Source organism: Vitis riparia, unplaced genomic scaffold (assembly GCF_004353265.1).
Source record: "Vitis riparia cultivar Riparia Gloire de Montpellier isolate 1030 unplaced genomic scaffold, EGFV_Vit.rip_1.0 scaffold504_pilon_pilon, whole genome shotgun sequence".
Taxonomy (NCBI): Eukaryota; Viridiplantae; Streptophyta; class Magnoliopsida; order Vitales; family Vitaceae; genus Vitis; species Vitis riparia.
Genome location: NW_023269691.1, coordinates 66,729 through 92,178, shown reverse-complemented (window position 1 = coordinate 92,178; position 25,450 = coordinate 66,729). Strand labels below are relative to the sequence as shown.

The 25,450-nt window shown below is 32.2% G+C and overlaps 2 protein-coding genes across 2 annotated transcripts; both read left to right on the top strand.

The window, feature by feature from the left end:
• Positions 1–5,698: 5,698 nt before the first annotated feature.
• Positions 5,699–8,611, top strand: LOC117909956 (wall-associated receptor kinase 2-like). The gene is made up of 3 exons (XM_034824001.1): positions 5,699–6,605; positions 6,691–6,861; positions 7,135–8,611. The coding sequence occupies exons 1-3, from the start codon at positions 5,726–5,728 to the stop codon at positions 8,313–8,315; spliced, it is 2,232 nt and encodes a 743-aa protein (XP_034679892.1). The 5' UTR covers positions 5,699–5,725; the 3' UTR covers positions 8,316–8,611.
• Positions 8,612–23,607: 14,996 nt separating this feature from the next.
• Positions 23,608–25,107, top strand: LOC117909958 (wall-associated receptor kinase 5-like). The gene is made up of 2 exons (XM_034824003.1): positions 23,608–23,686; positions 23,942–25,107. The coding sequence occupies exons 1-2, from the start codon at positions 23,608–23,610 to the stop codon at positions 25,105–25,107; spliced, it is 1,245 nt and encodes a 414-aa protein (XP_034679894.1).
• Positions 25,108–25,450: the final 343 nt, after the last annotated feature.

Here is a 25,450-nt window from a genome sequence, read left to right as displayed (position 1 = left end):
TTCAACAACCAACACTCATCCTTTCACATTTGAGCCATGTCCATTTTTCTTGCATTTTGTCTTTTTCATTTTTTTCTTTTCTTTTTTATTTGATTTTTTTTTTTCAATGAAGCTGTGAGAATATCAGTCTTTATTCTCATTTGTTTAGTTCACAAAAATTTATCAAACTCAAGTGACTAAAGTTCAGTAAGATCATCATTTACATTTCATAACACATGCATCAATTGAAGTCATTAAATTGTAGATAATAAAAAATATAATAAAATAAAGACATAAAAGGAAACTCCACAAAAGAAAAAAAGAGAGTTAGAAGGAAATTGTAGGAAGATAAGGTAAGTGATGTGAAAAAGAATAAACAGAATTTTTTTCTTGGTGGGTGGAAAAAAAAATTGACTAACTTCCATGAAATCTTTGGGAAGGAAAAATGTTGAACAAGACTTAGATTCTAGAAGTCTTTTTGTGATTGTTTTTAGTTAGGCGAAAATTTCAAGGAAGATGCAAAGAAAAGAAAATAGAGAGAAACAAACAAAAAAAAAAACTTATTTAAAGTCAATAAATTATTTTATATGTTATTTTAATTTACTTCACGTATTTTTCATCTTTTATATAAAAATTAAATAGTTTTAAAATGTAATTAATTTTAAATATATATATTATTATTTTTTTAATTTTCACAATAATACAAATATGAAAAAAAAAATTCTTGTTTTTTTTACTTTTTTTTTTTTGGTTTTCTTTTCTCAATACTTTTTGCAACCATAGTTGTTGAAAAGTTTAAGACAAATTTTAAGACAAAGAAAATAAAGAAAAAAAATATAATGAAAGCAAAAGTCAACAAAAAGATTGTTTTTCAGATTAAATACTTTTAAAATATATAAATTTTAAATTAATTTTGATTATATTTTGTTTTATTTTATATTTTTACACTAAATCAAATATGAAAAAAAAGCATTTTTCTTAGAAATTTTTTTCCTTTTTCTTAATGCTTTTCTAGAACTAAAAATAGTATAAGAATTGAAAGGTTAAATAATGAAGGTCATAGGATTATGCTTTTTTAACAACAACATCATATCAAAATAATTCATAATCATTTTTAGAGATAAGGATGAAATGAAATTTCTGTAATTCTCAACATCCCTTTGCATTCATATGGTTGGTATTATAGGCCTTCTCAATCATTTTCTTTTACATTATCCCTTTTAACTTTATCATAGACTATAGACTAGTAGTGGGCTCCAATGAAAGTTTATCATAACTGTAAGTTGTCGATATCTTTTCTCTTGTTTACTTCTGTTTTTTCTTCCTTTCACACTCCTTTGTCACCAAAGTCACCATCATAGAGTTTGGCAGCCAAGTCACCTCTTTCAATTAAAAATTTTAGGTGTCATTTTCTCTCATGAAACCTTTTCCAATCACAAATTCTTTTTATTATTTTATATTTTTATATTTATTAATTTAAATATTTTTTGAACATATTAAATATAAAATGATAATATATAGTCTACCATTAATAAAACAAATTAAATGTAAATATAAATAAATAATAGACAAAAAATAAAAATAAAAATAAAACAATACTTAAAACATTTCTATGAATGAGGAATACTAGCAACATTGAGCGAGTCAAGACTCATGGACTATGAGGAAAGGCAAGACGAGGATGTCATGAATTTGGGAGATGAGAATTGATCATTATGAAGTAAGAAAGAAGGCACGCAAACATGGAGAATGGGGCATTAAGCAAAATTCATCAAGTTGCATGAAAGTTTGGAACTCAAAATCTAGTGGCAACATGTACTCTAAATTTGAGGCAAAATTTGGAGTACTTTCTAAAGTCCATGTTGGGCAACCATATATTATTTCGAAGCTTTGAAAGTCAAGAATCCAACACTTCAAACAGTGTGCAAATCGAAGCTAAAACGAAGAGGTCATGGCTATCTGAAGATAACATGAGTAGAGTTAAAGGACCATTAGATCCATTTCGAAATGACCCCAATTTCGAAATCACAAACTGCCACATTGATATTTCACCTCCTTTACTTCGAGAATTGCATCTTAGGTACTCCATCTGCCCTAAGTGGGCCCTACACCATTAGAAATCACTATTTTATTATTTTTAATCATTTTTAGGTAAATATTTGTAAAATAAGTGGTCAATAAGAACATGCTACGTGTTAGGTTTTGTTAGTGGAAACTATAAAAACTCAATATTTAGGTTTTCTAGGGAGTTCTTGATTTTTTTTTTTTTAGGAGTAGAGATGGCTTGATGATTCTTGGGGAGGAGAGAAGAAGACCTTGAAATTTTTTCTTGGTTTGTTTTCTTTCTTCTTTTTATTATTGAATAAACTATTGTGTTTAATTTCTTTGAAATCAAGAATGGTTCTTTTTTATTCTTTTATGACCTATGCATGTGAGGACATGCCCATAAGAAGCTAAAAATCATCTTGGGGTGAAACATGAAAGCTTAGTGTTAAATCCAAAGGGAAACAATGGGTGAAATCGAATTAATAATACAATGAATGAAAGGTTAGGGCACTAGTATGAAAATCAAAATACCCTCTAAAGTTAGTTTGACTTAGGAGATGATACAATCGCATATTCCTTGATACTAGGGATTCTTGGTAATTCTTGATCCCTAGTTATCAAAGGTTTTGTCATTGTTATATACCCTAAGGCAAATTTACACAAAGTGGTAAAAGCCTAAAAACCTTAGACCTAAACCTAGATTTCATGTTCATTCATCTATTAGGTAATTTAATGGAACAAAATATTAAAAGTTAGGATACGGATCAACTTTGAGGTGTAGAACTTAGGTTGATCTCGTTAGACCATGCATTTTTATTATCCTAAGACTATTAAATGATATGCCCTTGTTTCGCCTAAAGGTTTATACTCGAAGTTAGATTGTGAACCCCCAATCTTGATTAATTGAATTAAAAATCAATAATTATTCTATAATTTAAATCGGTTTATTTAGGAAATTTTATCCATATTTTATTCTTATTTATTTGAATTAGGTATTTTTTTTACCTTTGGCAAAGAACTAACCCTTTGAATCCAAAAATAAATAAACATATTAGAGCTTATCTCAAAGGACAACAACCCGAAATGCTACAAAGTCGTGGTAATTCTATCTCTAGTTTTTCTTGGCTAGAGTTATCAATTATTTAGGGTTTAGTATTTTATTTACAACAGAGATTTGTGGTCATATGGTTATACCCCATTTCCTACTCACGTTTGAGATTTTCTCTAATAACGGAGTAAAAATTCCTAATTCTTTATGTCCATGAATTCTTAGAATTATTAATTCAAATATTCTATTCTTACTCCTTGCATTTCATGAATTGTATGGGATATAAGTGACATTATTGGAAAAGTCATTAAAGATGAATCTCAATTGGTTCCACTAGGGGTCACAAAATTTGATACGATTCATGAACATAATTAGAATTCAACATGCTTTTCATAGGTTTGAATTGAGTATAATCAAATTTGGCTCAAATTTGTGTTCACATGCATAACTCTTTTAATAAATAGATGGTTTTTGTGTCAACTTGTATAATATGAATTTGAACCAGATTAACCCATTTAATAATTTTGTTGATTAACCTAATTATAACTTAGATTATTTAATCCATATTTGATTCATTTTAAATTTACTTTTACATAAATAGGTTAATTGAGTCATAAATATGTCTAATTCAAACATTAATTTTATAGACTTATATAAGACCTAACTCTTTACCTAATAAAAGAACCTAATTATTAAAAGGATCAAATGAATTACATGATGTGTTACCTATTTAAAATTTGACAATATTTGAATTTATATTTTTAACTTTATTATTATCCATATTGAGTTTGGATTGACTTATGTGGTAAAATGCCTAGTGTTTGGATTGATTTATGTAATGGAATTGTCACCCCTAGGTTCTACTATAGGTATCTTTTGGGTAGGAACAAAAAAGGCATCAGTAACCGAGTGCTCTCACATATGACATATATACCTCTCCATATTCCAATAGTCTGAACTTGAATTCCATTTGTTTGTACTTTTCTACTTTGGTCCTATTTCTTTATATATTTATCTAGCCGTCTAAATTTAATCGCATATCCAATAAAGTAGATGGAGGATTTGGTAGGCATGGTATCTCAGTAGTTTCTATCTCAATAAACAATATGTTTGCAGCAATCAGTAAATTAAGACTGAAAAGCCGTCCCATTCTAATGAACCAACAAGCTTTGGACATGCATTCTCTCTTTCCTGCAATCTTAATCTATTTTTCTTACCGTTTGTTTTGGGTTACTTCATAGTTTTCTTTCCAACAAATTAGTTATATTTTCAATCTGGTCTCACACATTGTATGTTTCTGCCCATCGTTCTTTAATGCTTAATTTTCTAGCTTTCATGCAAAATCAATATGCTAATAGGAAGTGCAGTAGCTCCTCAATCAGGTTAGTGAGTTCTGGTCGATCGAGTTTGAATTGATCTACTGCAAAATAAAGGAAGAGTCCTTACAGAAAGTGTTAATACTAAAAGGCTGTAGGAAGGGTCTGCAGAGGGGTCTAATTTTAGCCCTATAAAACAAATGACTTTGCAACTTATTGATTCATTGCCAACTCAAGTATGGTTTACTAGAAATGTGAGATATATTTGGTTGCAAGAAAAATTTGGGTGAAAATGAAAGGAAAAGAAAATAGAAAGGAAAAAAAAGAAAATAAAATAAAAAATAAATTTAAAATTAATAAATTATTTTTATATATTATTTTAAACTCATTTAACTTATTTTAAGTACTTGATATAAAGATTGTGTAATTTGAAAAAGTATAAATTTTTAATTACATTTAATTGTGTTTTTACTTCTTTTTTTTTTCTTTTTTTAATACTCTTCAAAAGCCGAACATAACCATAAGGGCCAAATTTATTAACAATGGTGAATGGTGTATTACCTAGCCTAGTCTTATCGTGTGAACAAGTACCTATCCTGTGCATTAATTCTATGTCTTGTAGCAATCATAAGTGATTTTGACCTTGGAAAATTTAGTCTTTCCCAATACGTACGTCAAGAAATTTGATTGTGTAGATATGCATTGGAAGGCCCTAATTTCCATTTTCAAAAGTTTGAACAAAAGAAAATTCTGGTTTGTTTCTTTGTAGGAAGGGCAGGTGAAATTACCACACGAGCTTCTACTTCAATCGTGAGCACAATCTATTCAAAATCTTAATTCTAATTGCTCAATAGAAGGGCCAAAATAATTTTTTTTTTTTTAACAAAGGATATATGGCAGTTTACTCATATACACGTATATAATAATAGAAAATAAATTTCATAAATCATTTTAGTTATATGATAAAAGATTATTTTATAACTTGAAGATGTCCTTTTATGACATGAAGGCGTTATTAATAATGGGAGTCATAAATCATGCATCCAAAGTCTTCCAAAAAGTTAGAACTTGGAAGGAGTCAAGCAAAACTTTGAGCGCGTGCTGTTTGATTAAGACGGATTCTTAAGGTATTGGGTGACTTTTCAGCTCTAGCGTCGGTTTCTTTTGGTAACCATGAGATGGATACTGCTAAGAAATTTTGTATATCACAACATCCATTGACTAAGCCTTCCCTCCCAAGTCTCAGATGGATCTTATCAATAAAAGGCGGCTAACACCCACAGGAAGTTCCCCACACCAAAATCAGCTCTCATCCTGAAACAAAAAGTAGGCAGGAATGGTGGTGCAACTTACGCTAGTAGGTTTGCTGCTATTGGCTTCAGCTGCAGCTGCAACAGTTAATGGTCAAGCCAAGGAAGATTGCCTAGACAGATGTGGGGATGTTAGCATCCCATATCCGTTTGGCACAGATGAGCACTGTTACCTCAGCAGTTATTTCCAAGTTACTTGTGACAATTCCTCCAACCCTCCCAAACTATTACTAGGCGAACTATCTTCAGAGAAAAACAATCTCCAAGTGCTGAACATTTCGCTGGAGGGTGAGTTGCGTATCTTGAACTACATAAGCTATCAATGTCGTTCCAACGATTCTGGTGAGGTCGACCACCTTATCTATAGTCGTTCCCAACTGTGGTCGGGCCAATTCAACATCTCAAGTACCAGAAACAAGTTCACTATGGTTGGCTGTGACACCTATGCCTGCATTGAAGGTCAAAGAGGTGAGCAAATATCCAGGACTGGATGCATCTCAATATGTAACAGCCTTACAGAAGACCAAAATGGATCTTGCTCTGGAAATGGTTGTTGTCAGACCTCCATCCCTGATAGGTTGTCGACTATAAATTTGATAATGGGCAGCTTCTACAATTATTCAAACATCTCGGATTTCAATCGCTGCGGCTATGCCTTTGTTGTGGAAGAATCTCACTTCAATTTCTCCTCCAACGATCTAAAAGATTTGATGAGTAAAGAGAGGCAGCCTATGGTATTTGATTGGGCATTTGGCAAGGACACATGTCAAGTAGATGAAAAAACCCAGACCAATTACGCATGCAAGGGGAAGAGCCACTGCAATAAGAGGAAAACGGGTTGGGGCTATCTTTGCAACTGCCTAGAGGGTTACCAAGGGAACCCATACCTGGAGCTTGGTTGCCAAGGTACTTGAATTTATATTTAGAACTGTCCAATATATTTTCACGAATTGATTTCATAGTAGGCATCTTTTCCTTTTTGATTTTACAGATATAAATGAATGTGAGAATTCCAACCTCAACATGTGTGAACATCCAAAAAGATGCGTCAATACCCAAGGAAATCATACTTGTTCTTGCCCCATGTGGTACCGTGGAGACGGCAGAAAAGATGGTGAACGCTGTATTTTCAATCACTTGCAAATGATTCATGCTGCCATGGGTCAGTGCAGTTACTAATTACTGATAATTCTATCTCAGCTCATACTATAGCAGTTCTCTCAAATGTTTAATATCTCTAATTCATATTTGTGCGAGACATTTTGTGATCGAGTAATTTCAATAACCGAGGTTAATTTGCCAATAAAAAAGACTACAGTAAAAAACATTAGAGTAATTGTCTCTTATGATTATTATGTAAGATGGCCGAGCATGAAATCTCAAATATTGGGTTATAAAATGATAATTGACTTTCAATTTATTTTTATTAATTTAGGCATTGGAGTTGCCTTGGTCGTATTACTGGTGAGCAGCACTTGGCTGTATTGGGCTTTGAAGAAAAGAAGGTTCGTCAGACTCAAAAAGAAATATTTTCAACAAAATGGTGGTTCAGAGCTTCGACAACAACTCTCAGGGCAAGGATCTACCGAAAGAATTAAAATTTTTACCTCTGAAGAGCTTGAGAAAGCCACCAAAAATTATGATGAGAGCAATATCATTGGTCGAGGAGGTTTTGGCACAGTTTATAAAGGAACTTTAACCGATGGTAGGATTGTTGCAATTAAGAAGTCCAAGATGGTGGAACAAAGCCAAGGCAAAGACTTCATAAATGAGGTGGGCATTCTATCTCAAATAAATCATCGTCATGTGATACAACTCTTGGGTTGCTGTTTGGAAACACAAGTGCCTTTACTAGTTTACGAGCTCATCAACAATGGCACCCTCTCCGACCACATACATAATGAAAATAAGGCATCTTCTCTTATGTGGGAAACTCGCTTAAGGATTGCCATCCAAACTGCGGAAGCACTCTATTATTTACATTCTGTAGCATCTACCCCAATCATTCATAGAGATGTTAAGTCCACCAATATACTCTTAGATGACGATTACAATGCAAAGGTGTGTGACTTTGGAGCTTCGAGATTGGTTCCATTGGATCAAACTCAGTTGTCTACAGCTGTTCAAGGAACTCCTGGATACTTAGACCCTGAGTCTATGCAGACATACCGAGTGACCGAGAAAAGTGATGTTTATAGTTTTGGAGTGGTCCTTGTAGAGCTACTCACAGGAAAGAAAGCACTGTTTTTTGATAGACCCAAGGAGCAGAGAATTCTAACTATGTTTTTCCTCTTTGCCCTGAAAGATGACAGCTTATTTCAGGTTCTTGAGGGTTGTCTAGTGAACAATGGAAACCATATGCAGATTTTGAAAGTTGCTCAGCTTGCGAAGAGGTGCCTAAGCGTAAAAGGGGAGGACAGACCCACAATGAAGGAAGTAGTGTTGGAACTAGAGATGATAAGAATGACTGGGGAAAATGCTGAACAGAATCCAGAAGAAAATACATACTTGCTTGGAGAATCATATGCTCACTACTATTTGGGTGGTGGTGAATCATCCATTGCAACACAGAGCATGGCGGGCAGTTTCTTGTTACCAGTAAGTAATGCAAGATAACAGTTTTCTGTGTGATGGACAAATAAAGAAAAATAGAGAAAGATGGTGTACTGTTTGCTGTGTCCTGATTAGTTAAATAAGATAGAATATAAAGAAAAATAAAGTTGTGTGGGAATATTTGACTGTATATCTATGGTTGTCTTAGTAAGTAAAACTCAATTTTATGTAAGTTTTTATCTCTGTTTTCTTTGTTATTAGTCAGTGAAGTGTAATACTTTCCACTATTCCTTCATACTGTAGCTGTGGCTCTATATATATTTCATTATTAATCAAAGCATTGATCCACTATGATTAAATAAGAGTGCAAGAGGTCTTCTTCAAGCTCATATATTTTTATTTAGTTTTTTTCAATTTAAATGACCTTTCCAGTGTTTTTTCATTAATTTTATGGTGAGCTTTTTTGCATCTAATATGAATAAGTGAGTAAATTTGTTGTCTAAGGAGTATATAGAACTCACTCCTTGAGAATTTAATGAACATCTCTATTTAGTTTTAAATGTCAAACACTAGCTTTCAACCTTAGCCTTTAATTTGTTCTCGGCCATTTTGTATGATTCAATACAGTATAGCCTTATAGCGTGTTCAAATCGCTGGGCTGATTGTTTTTGCATTCCCCCTCCATCCTACAATGTCCAAATACATAAAAATACCTTGGCCGCAAATAGGAAATCAGTGGAAGCCACAGCGCCTTGCATAAGACTTTCTTTTGGCAGCTTATAATGTATGGCAATAAAAGATAGAGGTACAGTAGGACAAGCCATGCTCATGAACAGCTAATCAATAATTTGTCTCACTGAAATGGTGAAGTCTTCAAACAAGGCATCGGTCTTCAAATCATGAATTACAGTTATCGGTAACCGTGGATTGACCTGGTCATGTGGTGGATATTTCACTAAGCACTCTGGGGACTTTGTTCCTGACCATTTTGTATCATTCAATGCCTTACAGACTGTCTCTCTTCACACCTCCAATGCCCTAGAAGCTCCAAACGCACAAAAGTAGCTTGGGGGCGTGAAGATGAAAAAGGGCAAGCCATAGCCTTGCATTAATTAAAAGGTACAGTGGGACAAGCCATGCATGCCCACTTCACTCATAATATTTGCTTAAATCAAATATTGAAGTCTTCAAACAAGTCTTGGTCTTTAACGGTCCGACCTTGCTCCACGTTCATTAATACGAATCCAATTGACCCCGTAAACGCTTTTGGAATCAAATGTTGGTCTTATTGGAGCTTACTTAATAAGCACTAGCCGTTGGTTTCAATTTTATTATAAGAATGTAAGATCAGGATTTCGTTGTGTCTTGTGGAATTAATTAAGCTAGTCCTCATGTTGGATTGGAAATTTAACCTATAGCCTTAGCCTCATTCTGAGGCCAGTAATTTCACAATTATAGTAATATTTATTGATAAAAATAACTGAAGTTTTATTAATTACTCTAAAGCTTTAATTACCCTTTTGGGTGATCAAATGCTATTTCTTATTTATAATTTTAGATAATTTATTAATTATTCTAAAACTTCTTTTTTTTTTTTTTAATATTACTTTGAACCCACATTTTTAAGTATGTCTTCACTTGATGGCGAGACTTGTTTTTTATTTATGAAAAATAGATTTTCAAAAAAGTTGTAGTAGCTACTTATTTTTGTTTTTTTAAAAGGAAAAACAACATAAGAAATAAAACCATAAAATGACATCTTTTTTGAAGGAAAAACAAAGTTTGTGAAAAGTGAGTCTAGACCCAAGGGTCATATTATTTATTGAGAAGATACCATAGGGTAACAACCCTCTAAGTCCCAAAGAGGTCTCTACTAAACAAGTGAAGGGAACTAAGACGATTAACCAATAAATTATGGATACCAAAAATCAAGTACGAAAATACAAGAAGACATAATAATAATAAACAAGCAACCGATGATGAATATATGAGTTATGTATATCTAAAAGCCAAAGGATCAAAGCCAAACTCAAGAGTACAACATGCATGTTAAATAAACCAACCACTCAAAGGTGGAAAGAAACGTACATCAATATTGCCCAAAACAAGGGCAACGAGCCAAGAATCTCCTCTCAAGTGAAACACTTGGTTTCTAGTATCATAAAGCCTCATCTTTAAGCCATGTCTTCTTCAAAATATCCCAATGCTTCTCTTCATTTTCCACTCCCAACATTTGGATATAGTTTCCCTTCAAAATGCAAGAGAGAAGTCATTTGAAAATGAACCCCAAGAGCCTTATTTATAAGCCAAGGGAGGGTGGAGATTTTGACATATGTCATCATCTCCACCAAGGCTTTCCTTCTTCAGAACTAAAACCAAATTAAAGGGAGACCCTAAATGCAGGTTTAGGCCCACAAAGAACATCTAAAACTAGTCTTAGAAAATATGAAAAAGGAAATGGCCTAAAACAAAAGTAAGAAATGGGCTTAGGACAATTTTTAGGGTTTATAAATATGTCCATCTTTGGTAGAATTCACAAGTATAAGGAATGTGAACACCTGAGTGAAATGAAAGTGTGAATAATGAATGAAACAAAGTGAATTATACCGAATAACAAGAAAGAGCACCAAAATTGGCATAACACAACTTAGGCTTGCTCAGACCAAAACAAAAACAAACAAGCCCAAAATATTGAGCAAGGAAAGAGGACTCCTAGGGTGCCACTAAAGTTACACTATAGGAAGACTCCCTACAAAAGACCTTTAAAAGTGATTTGAAAATTAGTGTCAAAGCTAAGTAGCAATTGAACCACCAAGGAATACAAGAACAAACACAAAAAAAAAAAAAAAAAGTCTACACATGTACTATGTGAGGACACAAAGTGAGGGGCATCAAACAATGCGATCAAACTTGCACTATGAACTCAAAGGGTTGCATCGCATGCAATGGGAGAGAAGAAACTTAGAAATAGTATGATGAAAAGGTGAATGCAAATGTGATGAACAGTTTTAACTAGGGATGAATGAATGAACAACTTATGTTCGTTGATGCAATATACAATTCTAGGCTATATGAATAGTACGGGGTTATGAATGAGATGAGAAACTTAAGGATTATGAGCCTTAGGCTTTGAAATGGGCTAAAGGGGTGTCTCTGTCTGCAACATCGAGTGGTCACTGAAAGGTGACTGAAATGATGAAAAACTTAAGGCTATGATGCAATGAACAACTCGAGGTTATGATGCAATGAACAACTTAGGGTTATGTTACAATGAACAACTTGGAGTTGTGATGCAATTAACAACTTAAAGTTGTGAGCTTTGGACTTTGAAATATTAGCCAAAAAGAAGATCGTGGTCCGTCGACTTCAAGTGAAACCACTCAAAGGGTAACTGAAATGGTGAAAAACTCAATGTTATAATGTAATGAATAACTCAAGACTATGATTAATGAATAACTCGAGGTTGTGATGCAATGAATAGCTCAGGGTTGTGATCTCTAAGCTCTAAAAGATTGATCAAAAGGGAGATCGTGGTCCGCAACTCCAAGTAAAACCACTCAAGGATGATTGAAATGATGAAAAGATCAAGGGTATGATGTAATGAATAACTAATGGTTTTGTGTGTGATAGGACAAATAAAGAAAAATAGAGAAAGATGATATACTGTTTGGTGTGTCCTAATTAGTTAAATAGGTGAGAGTGCATTTGACTGCATCTATGGTTATCGTATTAAGTAAAACTCAATATCGTGTTAGGTTTTAAAACAATAAATAAATAGAAAAACACATTTGACAATTAGTAAACAAAAATGGTTTTCTTTGCTTAAAGATAATTTTCTTTTCTTAAAAAGAAAAAATAGAAAAATAATTATGCAAATATGAAGAATGATTAAAAATAAAATACTACTAGAAAAGTTATTTTTGAAACATATTTAAAAATAAAGAAAATAGGTTAAAAATATTTCATTTTCCAAAATAGTTTTGTTCTATAAAACATTATAAAATAGTTTTAAAAAAGTATTCTCAAAAATTGTTTTTGAAAATACTTCTCAAACAAAGCCTTAATTTATATTTTCTTTGTTATTGATCAATGACATGTTATACCTTCCACTATTATTTGATGTTATAGTTGTGTGTGTGTGTGTGCGCGCGCGCGCATGCATGCATGCGAGCATCTTAAAATTATATCTCTCTCAATTTTGTGAACAAGCTTTTATTGATGACCTTTCCTATGTCTTTTTATTAATTTTATGATGCTTAATTTTTTGCATTTAAATAAGTGAGCAAATTTTTTTTCTAAGGAGGAGTACATAGGATTCACTTCTTCAGTTTTAAATGTCAAACACTAGGTTTCAACCATAGCCTTTTTTTTATGGAAGAAAACTAATGGATCTATTTTGATTTCTTGGGGGTCTTTGGTTTTTTTGACTCAAAATCTCTCAAATAATGCTCTTACTACTGAGATTCACAAGAGAAGAAAATGTAAGGAACTTAGTAGAAAACTAATTGGCAAAGTTATAGTCTTAGTATACTTTTGGAACATATTAATTGAGAGCTTATTGAAAACCAACCAGCTAGGAATACCCTTTGTTTGATTGATGAACTAAGAAAAACAATTACAAAGATTTTCTTTGTATTAGTAACAATAGCTTAGTTCACATCTTGTCTTCTTGAGTTTTATACATATATATAGGTGTAACTAGAAATTTTGGAATTAGTTAGCTCTGCTAACTAATTATAGAGTTAGCTGAAACTAACTAAACTAATTAACCACTTGTTTCAACTTGCCCCCTCAAGCGATGCTATGCCTTGGCAACTATGATCTTGTCACAAAGTAGTTCAAATCGAGTAGTGGTTAAGGGCTTAGTCAATAGATCTGCAAGTTGTTCTTCAATTGGCACATACCTTACATCCAGCTCTTTTGCAATAACTTTTTCTCTCACAAAATGAATGTCAATCTCTATATGTTTTGCTCTTGCATGGAACATAGGATTTGAGGCTAAAGATCCTACTCCAATGTTATCACACCACAATATAGGACTATGCATAGTTTTGACTCCAAGTTTAGCAAATAAGCTTTGTAGCCAAACTATTTCAGTTGCGGCTTGAGCTAAAGCTTAATACTCACTCTTAAAACTTGACCTTGCTACAATCTTTTGCTTTCAAGAACTTCATTGAATCAAATTTCCTCTAAGAAAAATATAATAACCACTGGTAAACCACCTATCATTAATGTTACTAGCCCAATCCATATTAGAGAATCCTTCAAGGACCAAACCTTTTGTTGGTTGAAATTTCAAGCCATATCCAATTGTGCCTCTTAGGCACCTCAGTACTCTTTTGTAGGCATGCTATTGTTAAACTGTAGGTGCATGAGGAATTTTACTAAGTTTGTTTACAACAAAAGATATATCAAGTCGAGTCATAGTCAGATATTGAAGTTTTTCCCAATGACACTTCGATACAGGGAGGCTTGCTCAAATAATTTATTGTCATTTGAGTATAACTTAACCCCAATCGAAAGAACTCTTGAACTTGGATTAGCTTTTTCCATCGTAGCCTTTTCCAAAATATCCAAAGTATACTTTGTTTGGGTTATGTAAAGACCGGTTTGATTTTTATATGTCTCAAATCCTTTCCATAGTCTTTAATGCAAACTTTTCATTTAAATCCTTCATTACCTATTGAATCAAATTAGTATCATCACTAAGTTATCAAAATGTCATCTATATAGACGAACAAGAGTAGTAATTTGCTTTCAGATTTATTTATGAAAAAACTAGTATCAAATTTTGAATTTTCAAAACCCCAATGCAATAGAGCAATTTTAAGCTTGTCAAACCAAGCCCTTAGTGCTTGTTTTAGACCATATAGAGCCTTGTGTAGCTTGCAAATATGGTGTGGAGCATGTTGATCAATAAAACCAATCAATTGAATCATGTACACAATATCTTGTAGGTCTCCATTTAAAAATACATTGTTGATATCAATTTGTTGAATATACCAACCTTTTGTAACAACAATAGTAAGCACTAGATGAATGGTTGATGATTTGATAATAGGACTAAAGGCATCAAAGTAATCAAGCCCTACTATTTGTAGGATTATATTTTACTCGAAAAATCCATTTGTTGTTCATAGGTTTTATATCTTGTGTATGAGGCACTAAGCTCCATGTGTTATTTGACAAAAAAGGAATCATATTCATCATCCATTGCCTTTTTCTAGTTTAAATCCAATAGAGCTTGTTCCACACTAGTAGGTTCCACAACCGGAGTATTTAATTTTTGTTTGGCAAAGAAGACCTTTGGCTTGAAATTTCCAAACTTGGATCTAATTTGCATAGGATGAGTATTTTGAATAGATGAAGAATTAGATTTAACAATTTGATTCTCATCATTGACTTGATTCTCAGATTGTAAAATATTGGGATCCTCAATAGTATTAGTTTTAGCAAGTTGTAACACTTTATTTTTAATAGATGCACTAGCCAAAGATGATGATGAAACTATTGTTTTAGGTAAAATAACTATAATAGAAGTTAAAGAATCATTTGGTGAAGGAACATGCCACATACTAAAGATAGTGGATTCGTTTATGGCAGTAAAAGCGAAATCAGTAGCACTGGACCTTTTAACTTGAAAACTAGTGGCAAAAGGGAAACCATCTTCATCAAATGAGACACTCTTGGCTATGTAAATTTGACTTGAAGAACTCGAACAATGATACCCTTTATGCACCAAGTTATAACCAAGGAAAACACACTTGGAAGTATGAAAGGCAAACTTGTGTTTATTATAAGGCCTTAGATGAGGAAAGCAAGCACAACCAAAAACGCTTAGAAGCTTAGAATATGGTTTTCTATGTTAAAGATATTCAAAAGAAGAAGTATGATTGAGAACTTGGGTGGGCAATCTATTTATAAAAAATACTACAATCACAAAAGCATCCCACTAGAAATAAAGAGGCATGTGTGCTTATGCCAAGAGCGTTAATCCAACCTCAACTATATGTCTATGTTTTTGTTTTGCTTTTCCATTTTGCTGATGAGTATGAGGACATGGATGTTTGAAAACCACACCTTGTTAAGCTAGAATGGGCAAAAGAGGCTTATATTCACCTCCCCAAGCAGTTTGAAGACATTTTAATTTTCTATTGAATTATTTTTCTACAAAGCTTTGAAATTGCAAAAAAATATCTTTTGTTTCAAATTTTAACTTCATTGGAAATATCCACGTATAGCGAGTAAAATCATCCACAAAGTGAATGTAATATTGATAGCCTTTTATAGACAAAATAGGTGAAGGTCCCCAAATACCATAATATACTATTTCTAATGGAGTAGAAGTACTTTTATTCAATGCGTTCAAAAATTTGTTTGACAAGCTTTTCCATACTGATAAGCATCACAGAATCAAAGGTAGTCAGTTCTTAGAGACATAATTAAATTCTTGAGTACTTTATTTAACACTTGAGCATGAAGATGACCAAGCCTACAATGCCAAGTGTTCACAATTTTGATAGAAGCCTCATTAGATCTGACCTATGCTAGAGAAATTAAAGGAAAACTAGAACCAGAATGTGAGATAGATTTTGAACTTCCTGAGAGCACTGGAACATCATAAAGCCCTCTTTTAAGCTTGCCCTGCATCAAAATCTTCCTCATGTTCTTGTCCTTAACAAAACAATAATCATTATAGAATTCAACGACATTGTTGTCCTTGGTGAATTTAGATATACTTAATAAATTTTTTGTAATTGCAAGCACCTGTAAGATATCATTAAGATATAATGGGTGTGATAAAAAAAATTTGATGATATAGTTGAAGAACCAATATGACAAATCTTTAAAGAATTATCATTTCCAACAAAAAGTTTTTCCTTGTCTTTGTAGCCTGTCTTGAGAGTTAGCTTATTGAGATCAGCAGTAATGTGATTTGTGACTCTTGTATCCATTTACTAGTTAAGGTCATTGACAATGGCTGGCATGGCAAAGTAAGCTTGAGCATTGTCTTATAAATGAGTGCCTTGAGATGGAGCAAAATTTTCATATTGTGAATGTACTTGTGATCCTATGAAGCTAATGTTGAAATGATAATAACATTCCAGTGCAATATTATCAACTTTGCCACATAACTGACAGACAGGCTTGTTTTCACTTCCTCTTCCTCAACCACAACAAAAAGGACTATTGTTAGGAGCCTTAGAAAATTGATAACTGTTTTTTCTGTGACCTTGTTTGACAGCAAGATTTGTAGAGGGACCAATATGGATATTTGAAACAAAGTTGAGTTTTTGAAGTCTCATCTCATAATTTTGAAAGAGGGATTAAGCTTCTTCAAGATAAACAAAATATTTCCTTAACTGAAAATTGACAATTACAACATCAAATTCATGACTTAAACCACCAAAAATGTGCATCAACAATTGATCATCGAGATAGGTACATTAATTGCATACAAAGTATCTACAATTTCCTTCATTTACATAAAATAATCAACAATGCTTAGGGAGTGTTTTGAAGTTTCTTACAACTTATTTTGAAGATGTTGCACCTGAGATTTGAAGTTGATGAAGAACAATTGATAGAAAGTACTCCACGCTTCAATAGCAGTTTTACATCAAACAATATGGCCAAACATCGATTTCGAAATAGAAGAAAGAATTCAACTCATGATGGACTAGTCTGTTCTATTCTAGATTAAAAAAATTTTGGTTGATTATTAAAGAATTGTCATCTCCATTTGAGATGAAACGAGAACACATTATTGTTCCAAGCAAATATCCTTCAAGATCAAGAGCTTGAATAGTCGGAAGAACTTGTGAACGCTAGAATCCATAGTTATTTCTTGTGAGTTAATTTCAAAGATAGTTAAGGAAGGGTAGATAAGAATGTCAGATAAGGGGCTGCCATCAATGTTGTTCCACTTGTGCAAGAAATGCTTGATGAAGAGAGACTAGCATTCATTGTAGCAATTTAAGCCATAGACGCAAGTCGTTCTGGCTCTGATACCATGTTTGATTGATGAACTAAGGAAAACAATTATAAAGAGTCTTCTTTGTATTGGTAACAGTAGCTTAGTTCACATCTTGTCTTCTTGAGTTGTATACATATATATAGGTGTAACTAGAAAATTTTGGAATTAGTTAGCTCTGCTAACTAATTACAGAGCTAGCTAAAACTAATTGAACTAATTAATCACTTGTTTCAACTCTCTTTGGTAATCTAACCTATAGATGTTTCTAGGCACTAGTTAAGTGTGTGAGGACTGAATTCATGGGACCCTCAATCCTTGGCTAATTAGAAGTTCTTTTAATATTTTATAAATTTCGAGTTAATTTCATCAAATTTCAGCAACCCTTATTTTCAAACAATTTCCATACCCAAAATAGAAAGCAAAAATCACCACCTTTTTGGAAACTAAGGTCACATTTGAACATGTTTTCTGATACTTGTTTTAAAAAACAGTTTTCAAGTTTAAAAAAAAAAAAAAACAAAAACAAAAAATAGTCTTTCAGTGTTTTACAAAAACAAAGGTATTTGGCAAGTTATTTTAAAAAAAAAACAATTTTTAAAAATAAAAAATAAAAACCTTGTTTGAATAAATTGTTTTCAAAATTATTTTTTATTTTGTAAAAACATTGTAAATTTGATTTATATAATATTATTAAATTTAATTCAAGTCTTATTAAAGATAAAAAAAAAATAGTTTTGTAATTACAAATAAATTAAAAAATAAATAGTTTTTAGTAAAACATGAATAGTAATATTATAATAAAATCATAAATTATATTTTTTTAAATCATAATTTTTTTTTTAAATGCTATTTTATTATATGTTAGAAACATAAGGATATTAACATCTTTGTAATTTTTGTTATAAATAAATAATAATATTAATTTTAAAATAATAATTGTCAATAGTATTTTATTTAAAATGAATAAATAATAAAGTTTAATTTTTTTTACATGTAAATAAGCCCAAGTTTTTATTACATACACACCTTTAGTACTCAATTATGAATATAATATTTTATAATGTTTTGATTTAATCTGTAATCAATTGGATTAGTTTTTTATTCCAAATTATTCTTAAAAATTAAAAGATTCATTAAACAATTTTAAATTATTACTTATATCTTAATTTATAATCTATTTACCTAGAGTCATTATAAACCAATTTTTATTTATAAATTTATGGCATTAATGAGTTTATTATTTCAGTGTCAAATTATTTTTAAAAATTACTAGACTTATTACTAAATCTAACACATTAGGTATTGTATAATTTGGAGTTTATTTGCCTAGTGAAAAAAAATTTGGAATATAATGATTCTATGTAGAAAAAAAGCAATAGAGTCGTTCTAAACTAATTTTTGTCCATAAATTTCTGATATTAATTGGATCATTATTTGAATTTTAAGTTATTTTTAAAAATTACTAAACTCATTAATGAATTCAATGCATTAAGTCTTGTTTAACTTGGATTTCATTTGCCTAATGAAAAATAAAATAAAATAATGATTATATGTAGAAGAGAAACAATAGTTGTTTTATACCAATTTTTGTCTATAAATTTATAGTATTAATTAAGTCACTATTAGAGTTTTAAGTTACTTTTACACTATTTGAATTTTAAGTTATTTTTAGAAATTACTAGACTCGTTAATAAATTTAACACATTAAGTCTTACTTAATTTGGAGTTTATTTGCCTAGTGAAAAAAATTGTATATATATATATATATAACTATCCAATTCATTTAAAATAAGTTTTGGTTTATGACTTTCTAATGTTATTGAGTTACGTAACTTTTTAGTACTAGTTAAATTAGTTTTTTTTTAAACATTAATAAAATTTATATATCAAATATAATTTGATTTGGAATTTATTATTTTAATGAAAAATTTTAGAGAAGTTAAAAAGAATATAGAAAAACAAGTGTAATAAAAGGAAAATCGTATTTAAAGATTTGCAGTATTGATATTAGATTATAGAGAAAGAAAAAGAATAACATCATGTTACAATTTTATTTATTTTTATGGTTTTTTTTATTTCTCTATGCTTTCCTTTTGTTTTTAAAATTGGACCCAAGGAGAGAGAAAAGAAAGATATCATATTCAATTTTGTTTTTTTCAAATTGAATTTTATTTATTCAATTCATAGTTCAATTATTTACATTGTGACCATTTGTGACACCCTGAACCTGAAGGTTGAAGGCACTACAGTAATTTCATATATCAAATCAAAACCAAAACTAAAATAAAATATTTAAATCATAAACTCAATGATTCTCCCACACGCTTAAATAAAAATTCTAAAAATTAATATTGAATTCAGTGTTAAGTAAACCATCCTAAAAAAATAAAAATAAAATAATAATAATAATAATAATAATAATAATTCAATGCTATAGTAGTTTCTAAATCTCTCCTCACCAATGTCAGTTGTACTTGAAAAAAGGAATGAAGAAGAGTGAACTCAACAGTTCAATAAAGAAAAATAATTCTATAAAAAGGATTAAGTATAGTATCCAATTAAATCTAGGGAGATATCATTTTATTTTTTTTACAAAAATCAATTAGCAAGTAAGTTTTTCCAAGTCAACAATTAAATTCGTTTTCTTTGAAATATTTAACACTTTTAATTCAAAGATAAAATAGCATAATGCACTTTGCATAATCATATCATATACAAAAGAATTTCTCAAAAAAACATTTACTCTAATCCATAATCATATTATGGAACTTGCACTAAGTGGCTAGCCTCAAAATGTTCCTCTTACTGGTGGACGGAACGATTTCCAATCAATGGCATACCAAAGGCCAATAATACCCTTATTGGATAGGGTTGCACTGCATCATTATCCCTAAAAAAAAACCTATGTTCCAGTAGGGTAACACCTAGAGGAGGGTGAATAGGTGTTTGTTAAAGATTATAATATATGGATTGAAATTCTTAACCCTAATAATACACAAAGTGGATATTAAGCCTTATTGAAACAAGTAAGTCTTGTGGGATATTATGAATAGGCAATAGAACACATCCACACAAGAAACAAACGATTTTACTTGGAAAACCTTCACACCAACTATGAAGATAAAACACCACAAAATCTAGGATATCTAATCTAATAATTCACTATATGAGATCAATATACATAGATTTACCTAGTCGTTTATCCTAAAGACTAACTCTCCAATACCTATATCATGATCCACATCCACAATGCAACACCTTCAATACTCTAGTGGATTTGCCTTAGCCTCTGAGGGATGCAAGTCTTTCCAACAATCGAAAAATCAAATCCAAAAATCATATGATATTCCCAATTTATTTAATGAACTAAGAAACAAATCAAAATATGTTTTAAAAAAAAAATATTTCTTGATCTACTTGAGAAAATTTAAACATTTTGATACTTCCAAAAACATATGAGAAAATAGATAAGGAATTATAAAATGATTTGCTGCCCTCAAAGAAGTCACTCAAATTTTCAATATTTTGGGATGAAAAGGTTAATGTTGTTTGGGTTGATTCTTAGTTGAATTTTTGGGTTGTTCCATGATACCTATAGTAGGAAGCTTTAAGGTGTTAAAGGTCCCCTAAAGAAAGGAAGATGAACATTTAGAGAATTTCAATAAATGTAAAAAAAGAAAATACTAAGTTAAAAACAAAGGAGGAAAAGTTACAAATGTGGTTCATAGTGTTGGTACACAAACATAAGATAAAAGAGAAGTAGGTGTGCAATTGTGGATGCACAAAGTGTTTTAACAATAGAGATGCATGGTTGTGGTGCATTGGTTAAATCAAAGGAGAAGAGGTACACAATTTATAATGTGCTTGGATGGGTGCACAAAGTGTTTTAGCCATAGTGATGCGTGGTTGTTGTGTCTTGGTTAAATCAAAGGAGAAGATGTGCTCAATTTGTAGTGTGCTTGGATGAAGAGCACAGGTTGGGAAGTGAATAATTTGAGTGCATAACTTGTGGTGCTTAGGTTTAATTATTTTTAATCATTTTACATATTTGTATAATTATTTTTTAAAATGGTCCTTATAAAACAATTGAAAACAACTAAAACATATTATTTGAAAATATCGTGTTTTTTGGTTTTTAAGAACTAAAAACAGAAAATAATTTTCTGGTTGTCAAATGTTTATTTTGTTATTTTATTTTAAAGAACAAAAAACTATTTTTGAAAATAGTTGTCAAACAAGACCTCATATTTTGATCTTATTTATTTATATATTTATCCATACCTTTTGGGTAAGTAAAAAGAAGCATCCTCATTCAATGCTCTCACATGGCCTCCTAGGTTCCAATAGTTTGAACTTGACCTCTAGGTTCCAATAATTTGAACTTGAATTCCATTTGCTTGCACTCTTATATTTTGATCTTATTTATTTGTATAGTTATTCAATGGTCTAAATTTCATCGCACATCTAATAAAGCATGTGAAGGAGTTGGTAAGCACTGATATTAACACTTACTAAATTAAGAGTCCGTTTAACAATAATTCTAAAAAGTGTTTTTAGCCTAAAAAAATATTACATTAGGTGTTTGACAAAATTTAGGAAATACTTTAAAAATTTTGAGAAATCACTTATAATGTTAGAAAATCACCTTTAGTATGTTATGGAGAAACATTTGGTAGGTGATTCTTCTAACAACATTTTCTAAGAAAACACTTCCACTAAAAACAATTCGAGTAAAAATAATCTTCAGCACACCCTAAGATTGAAATTACCACATGGGCTTCTTCTTCAATCTGGAGCACAATCTCTTCAAACCCTTAACTCTAATTACTCGATAGAAGGACCAAAATAATTTATTTTTATTTTTTTTACGAAGGATTGTAGTTTACACATATGCAAATATATAATAATAGAAAAATAATTCATAAATCATTTTCGTTACATGATAAAAGATTATTTTGTAACTTGAAGATGTCCTCGATGACATGAATGAGCGTTTCAATAATGCCGGCTAGAAATCATCCTAAGTTTTCCAAAAAGTTAGGAAGAAGCGGCTAAGTTAAACTTTGAGTGCGTGCTGGTTGATCAAGACGGGTTGTTAAGATCTATGCAAGTTGGTGACTTCTCAGCTCTAGCTTCCGTCTCTATCTGACTAGCATGAGATACTGCCATACTGGTAAGAAATTTTGTATATCACGAGATCCATTGACTCAGTCTTCCCTCCCAAGTCTCAGATGGATCTCATCAACACAAGGCGGCTAACACCCATAGGAAGTTCCCCATACCAAAATCAGCTCTCAGCCTGAAACAGAAAGAAGTAGGCAGGAATGATCGTGCGACTTATGCTAGTATGTTTGCTGCTATTGGCTTCAGCTACAGCTGCTGCTGCAACAGTTGGTCAAGCCAAGGAAGGTTGCCTAGACAAATGTGGGGATGTTAGCATCCCATATCCGTTTGGCACTAATGAAGAGCAGTGTTACCTCAGCTCTTATTTCCTAGTTACTTGTAACCATTCCTCCAACCCTCCCAAACTGCTATTAGGCAAATCGTCTCCAGAGGGAAACAATATCCAAGTGCTGGATATTTCGCTGGAGGGTGAGTTGCTCATCTTGAACAACGTAAGCCATGACTGTTACAACAGGTTCGGTGGGCTTGACTCCCTCTATTCTTACGGTTCCCATCTGACGCCGGGCCAATTCAACATCTCAAGTACCAGAAACAAGTTCACTATGGTTGGTTGCGACACTTATGCCTGGTTTAGAGGTCAAAGAGGTGAGGAAAGCTACAGAACTGGGTGCATGTCATTTTGTGACAACATCACAGATGTCCGAAATGGATCTTGCTCTGGAACTGGTTGTTGCCAGACCTCCATCCCTGATGAATTATCAGATATAAGTTTGACATTGGGCACCTTCTACAATTATTCTGAAATCTGGGAATTCAATCCCTGCGGCTATGCCTTTATTGTGGAAGAATCTCACTTCACTTTCTCCTCCGACCATCTAAAAGATTTGAAGGTTATAGAGAAGCTTCCTATGGTATTTGATTGGGCATTTGGCAAGGAAACATGTCAAGTAGTAGATGAAAACAGCCAGACCAATTACGCATGCAAGGGGAACAGCAGCTGCAATAAGAGGAAAACGGGTTGGGGCTATCTTTGCAACTGCTCAGAGGGTTACCAAGGGAACCCATACCTTGAGCCTGGTTGCCAAGGTACTTGAATTTATATTTCGAGTTGTCCAATGTATCTTCACACTAGGCTTAATTCTTTTCCTTTTTTATTTCACAGATATAAATGAATGTGAGAATTTCAACCTCAATAAGTGTGAAAATCCAGAAACATGCGTCAATACCCAAGGAAATTATATTTGTTCTTGCCCCATGTGGTACCATGGAGATGGCAAAATCGATGGTCAACGCTGTATTCCCAATCGCTTGCAAATGATTCACGCTGCCATGGGTCAGTGCACTTACTATTTACTAATAATTCTATCTCAGCCCATATTATAGCAGTTCTCTCAGATGTTTAATATCTCCTATTCATATTTGCGCAAGACTTTTTGTGATTGAGTAATTTCAATCATAAAAGACTATAGTAAAAAACTTTAGAATAATTGTCTCTTATGATCATCATGTAAAGAGGACGTAGCATGAAATCTCAAATCTTGGGTTATAAAAATGATAATTAACTTTCAATTTATTTTTATTAATTTAGGCATTGGAATTGCCTTGCTCGTATTACTGGTGAGCAGCACTTGGCTGTATTGGGCTTTGAAGAAAAGAAGGTTCATCAAACTCAAAAAGAAATATTTTCAACAAAATGGTGGTTCAGAGCTACGACAACTCTCAAGGCAAGGATCTACCGAAAGAATTAAAATTTTTACCTTTGAAGAGCTTGAGAAAGCCACCAAAAATTATGATGAGAGCAATATCATCGGCCGAGGAGGTTTTGGCACAGTTTATAAAGGAACTTTAACCGATGGTAGGATTGTTGCAATTAAGAAGTCCAAGATGGTGGAACAAAGCCAAGGTAAAGACTTCATAAATGAGGTGGGTATTCTATCTCAAATAAACCATCGTCATGTGATACAACTCTTGGGTTGCTGTTTGGAAACACAAGTGCCTTTACTAGTCTACGAGTTCATCAACAATGGCACCCTCTCCGACCACATACATAACGAAAATAAGGCATCTGCTATTATGTGGGAAACTCGTTTAAGGATTGCCATCCAAACCGCAGAAGCCCTATATTATTTACATTCTGTGGCATCTACGCCTATCATTCATAGAGATGTTAAGTCTACCAATATACTCTTAGATGCGGAGTACAACGTAAAGGTGTGTGACTTTGGAGCTTCAAGATTGATTCCATTGGATCAAACTCAGTTATCTACGGCTGTTCAGGGAACTCCTGGATACTTAGACCCGGAGTCTATGCAGACAAACCAAGTGACCGAGAAAAGTGACGTTTATAGTTTCGGAGTGGTCCTTGTAGAGCTACTCACAGGCAAGAAAGCACTATTTTTTGATAGACCCAAGGAGCAGAGAATTCTAACTATGTTTTTCCTTTTTGCCCTGAAAGATGACAGCTTATTTCAGGTTCTTGAGGATTGTATAGTGAACAATGGAAACCATATGCAGATTTTGAAAGTTGCTCAACTTGCGAAAAGATGCCTAAGCATAAAAGGGGAGGACAGACCCACAATGAAGGAAGTAGTGTTGGAACTAGAGATAATAAGAATGATGGGGGAAAATGCTGAACAGAATCCAGAAGATAATGCATACTTGCTTAGAAAATCATCAGCTCACTGCTATTTGCGTGGTGCTGAATTATCCACTGCTACACATAGCATGGTGGGCAATTTCTTTACCAGTAAGTGATGCAAGATAATGGTTTTCTGCGTGGTACAAACGAAGAAAAGTAGAGAAAGATGATGTACTGTTTTCTGTGTCCTGATTAATTTGTTAAATAAGACAGAATATAAAGAAAAATAAAGTTGTTTGGGTGTATTTGATTGCACTATGGTTATCTTATTAACTAAAACTCAATTTTGTTTAAGTTCTAATTTCTATTTTCTTTCGTTACTGGTCAGTGAAGTGTAATACTTTCCACCATTCCTTCATGCTGTACTTGTGGCTATATATATATTTCATTATTAACCATTGATTCACTATGATTAAATAAGAGGGCAAGAGATCTTCTTCAAGCTTCAGTTGGAAATGT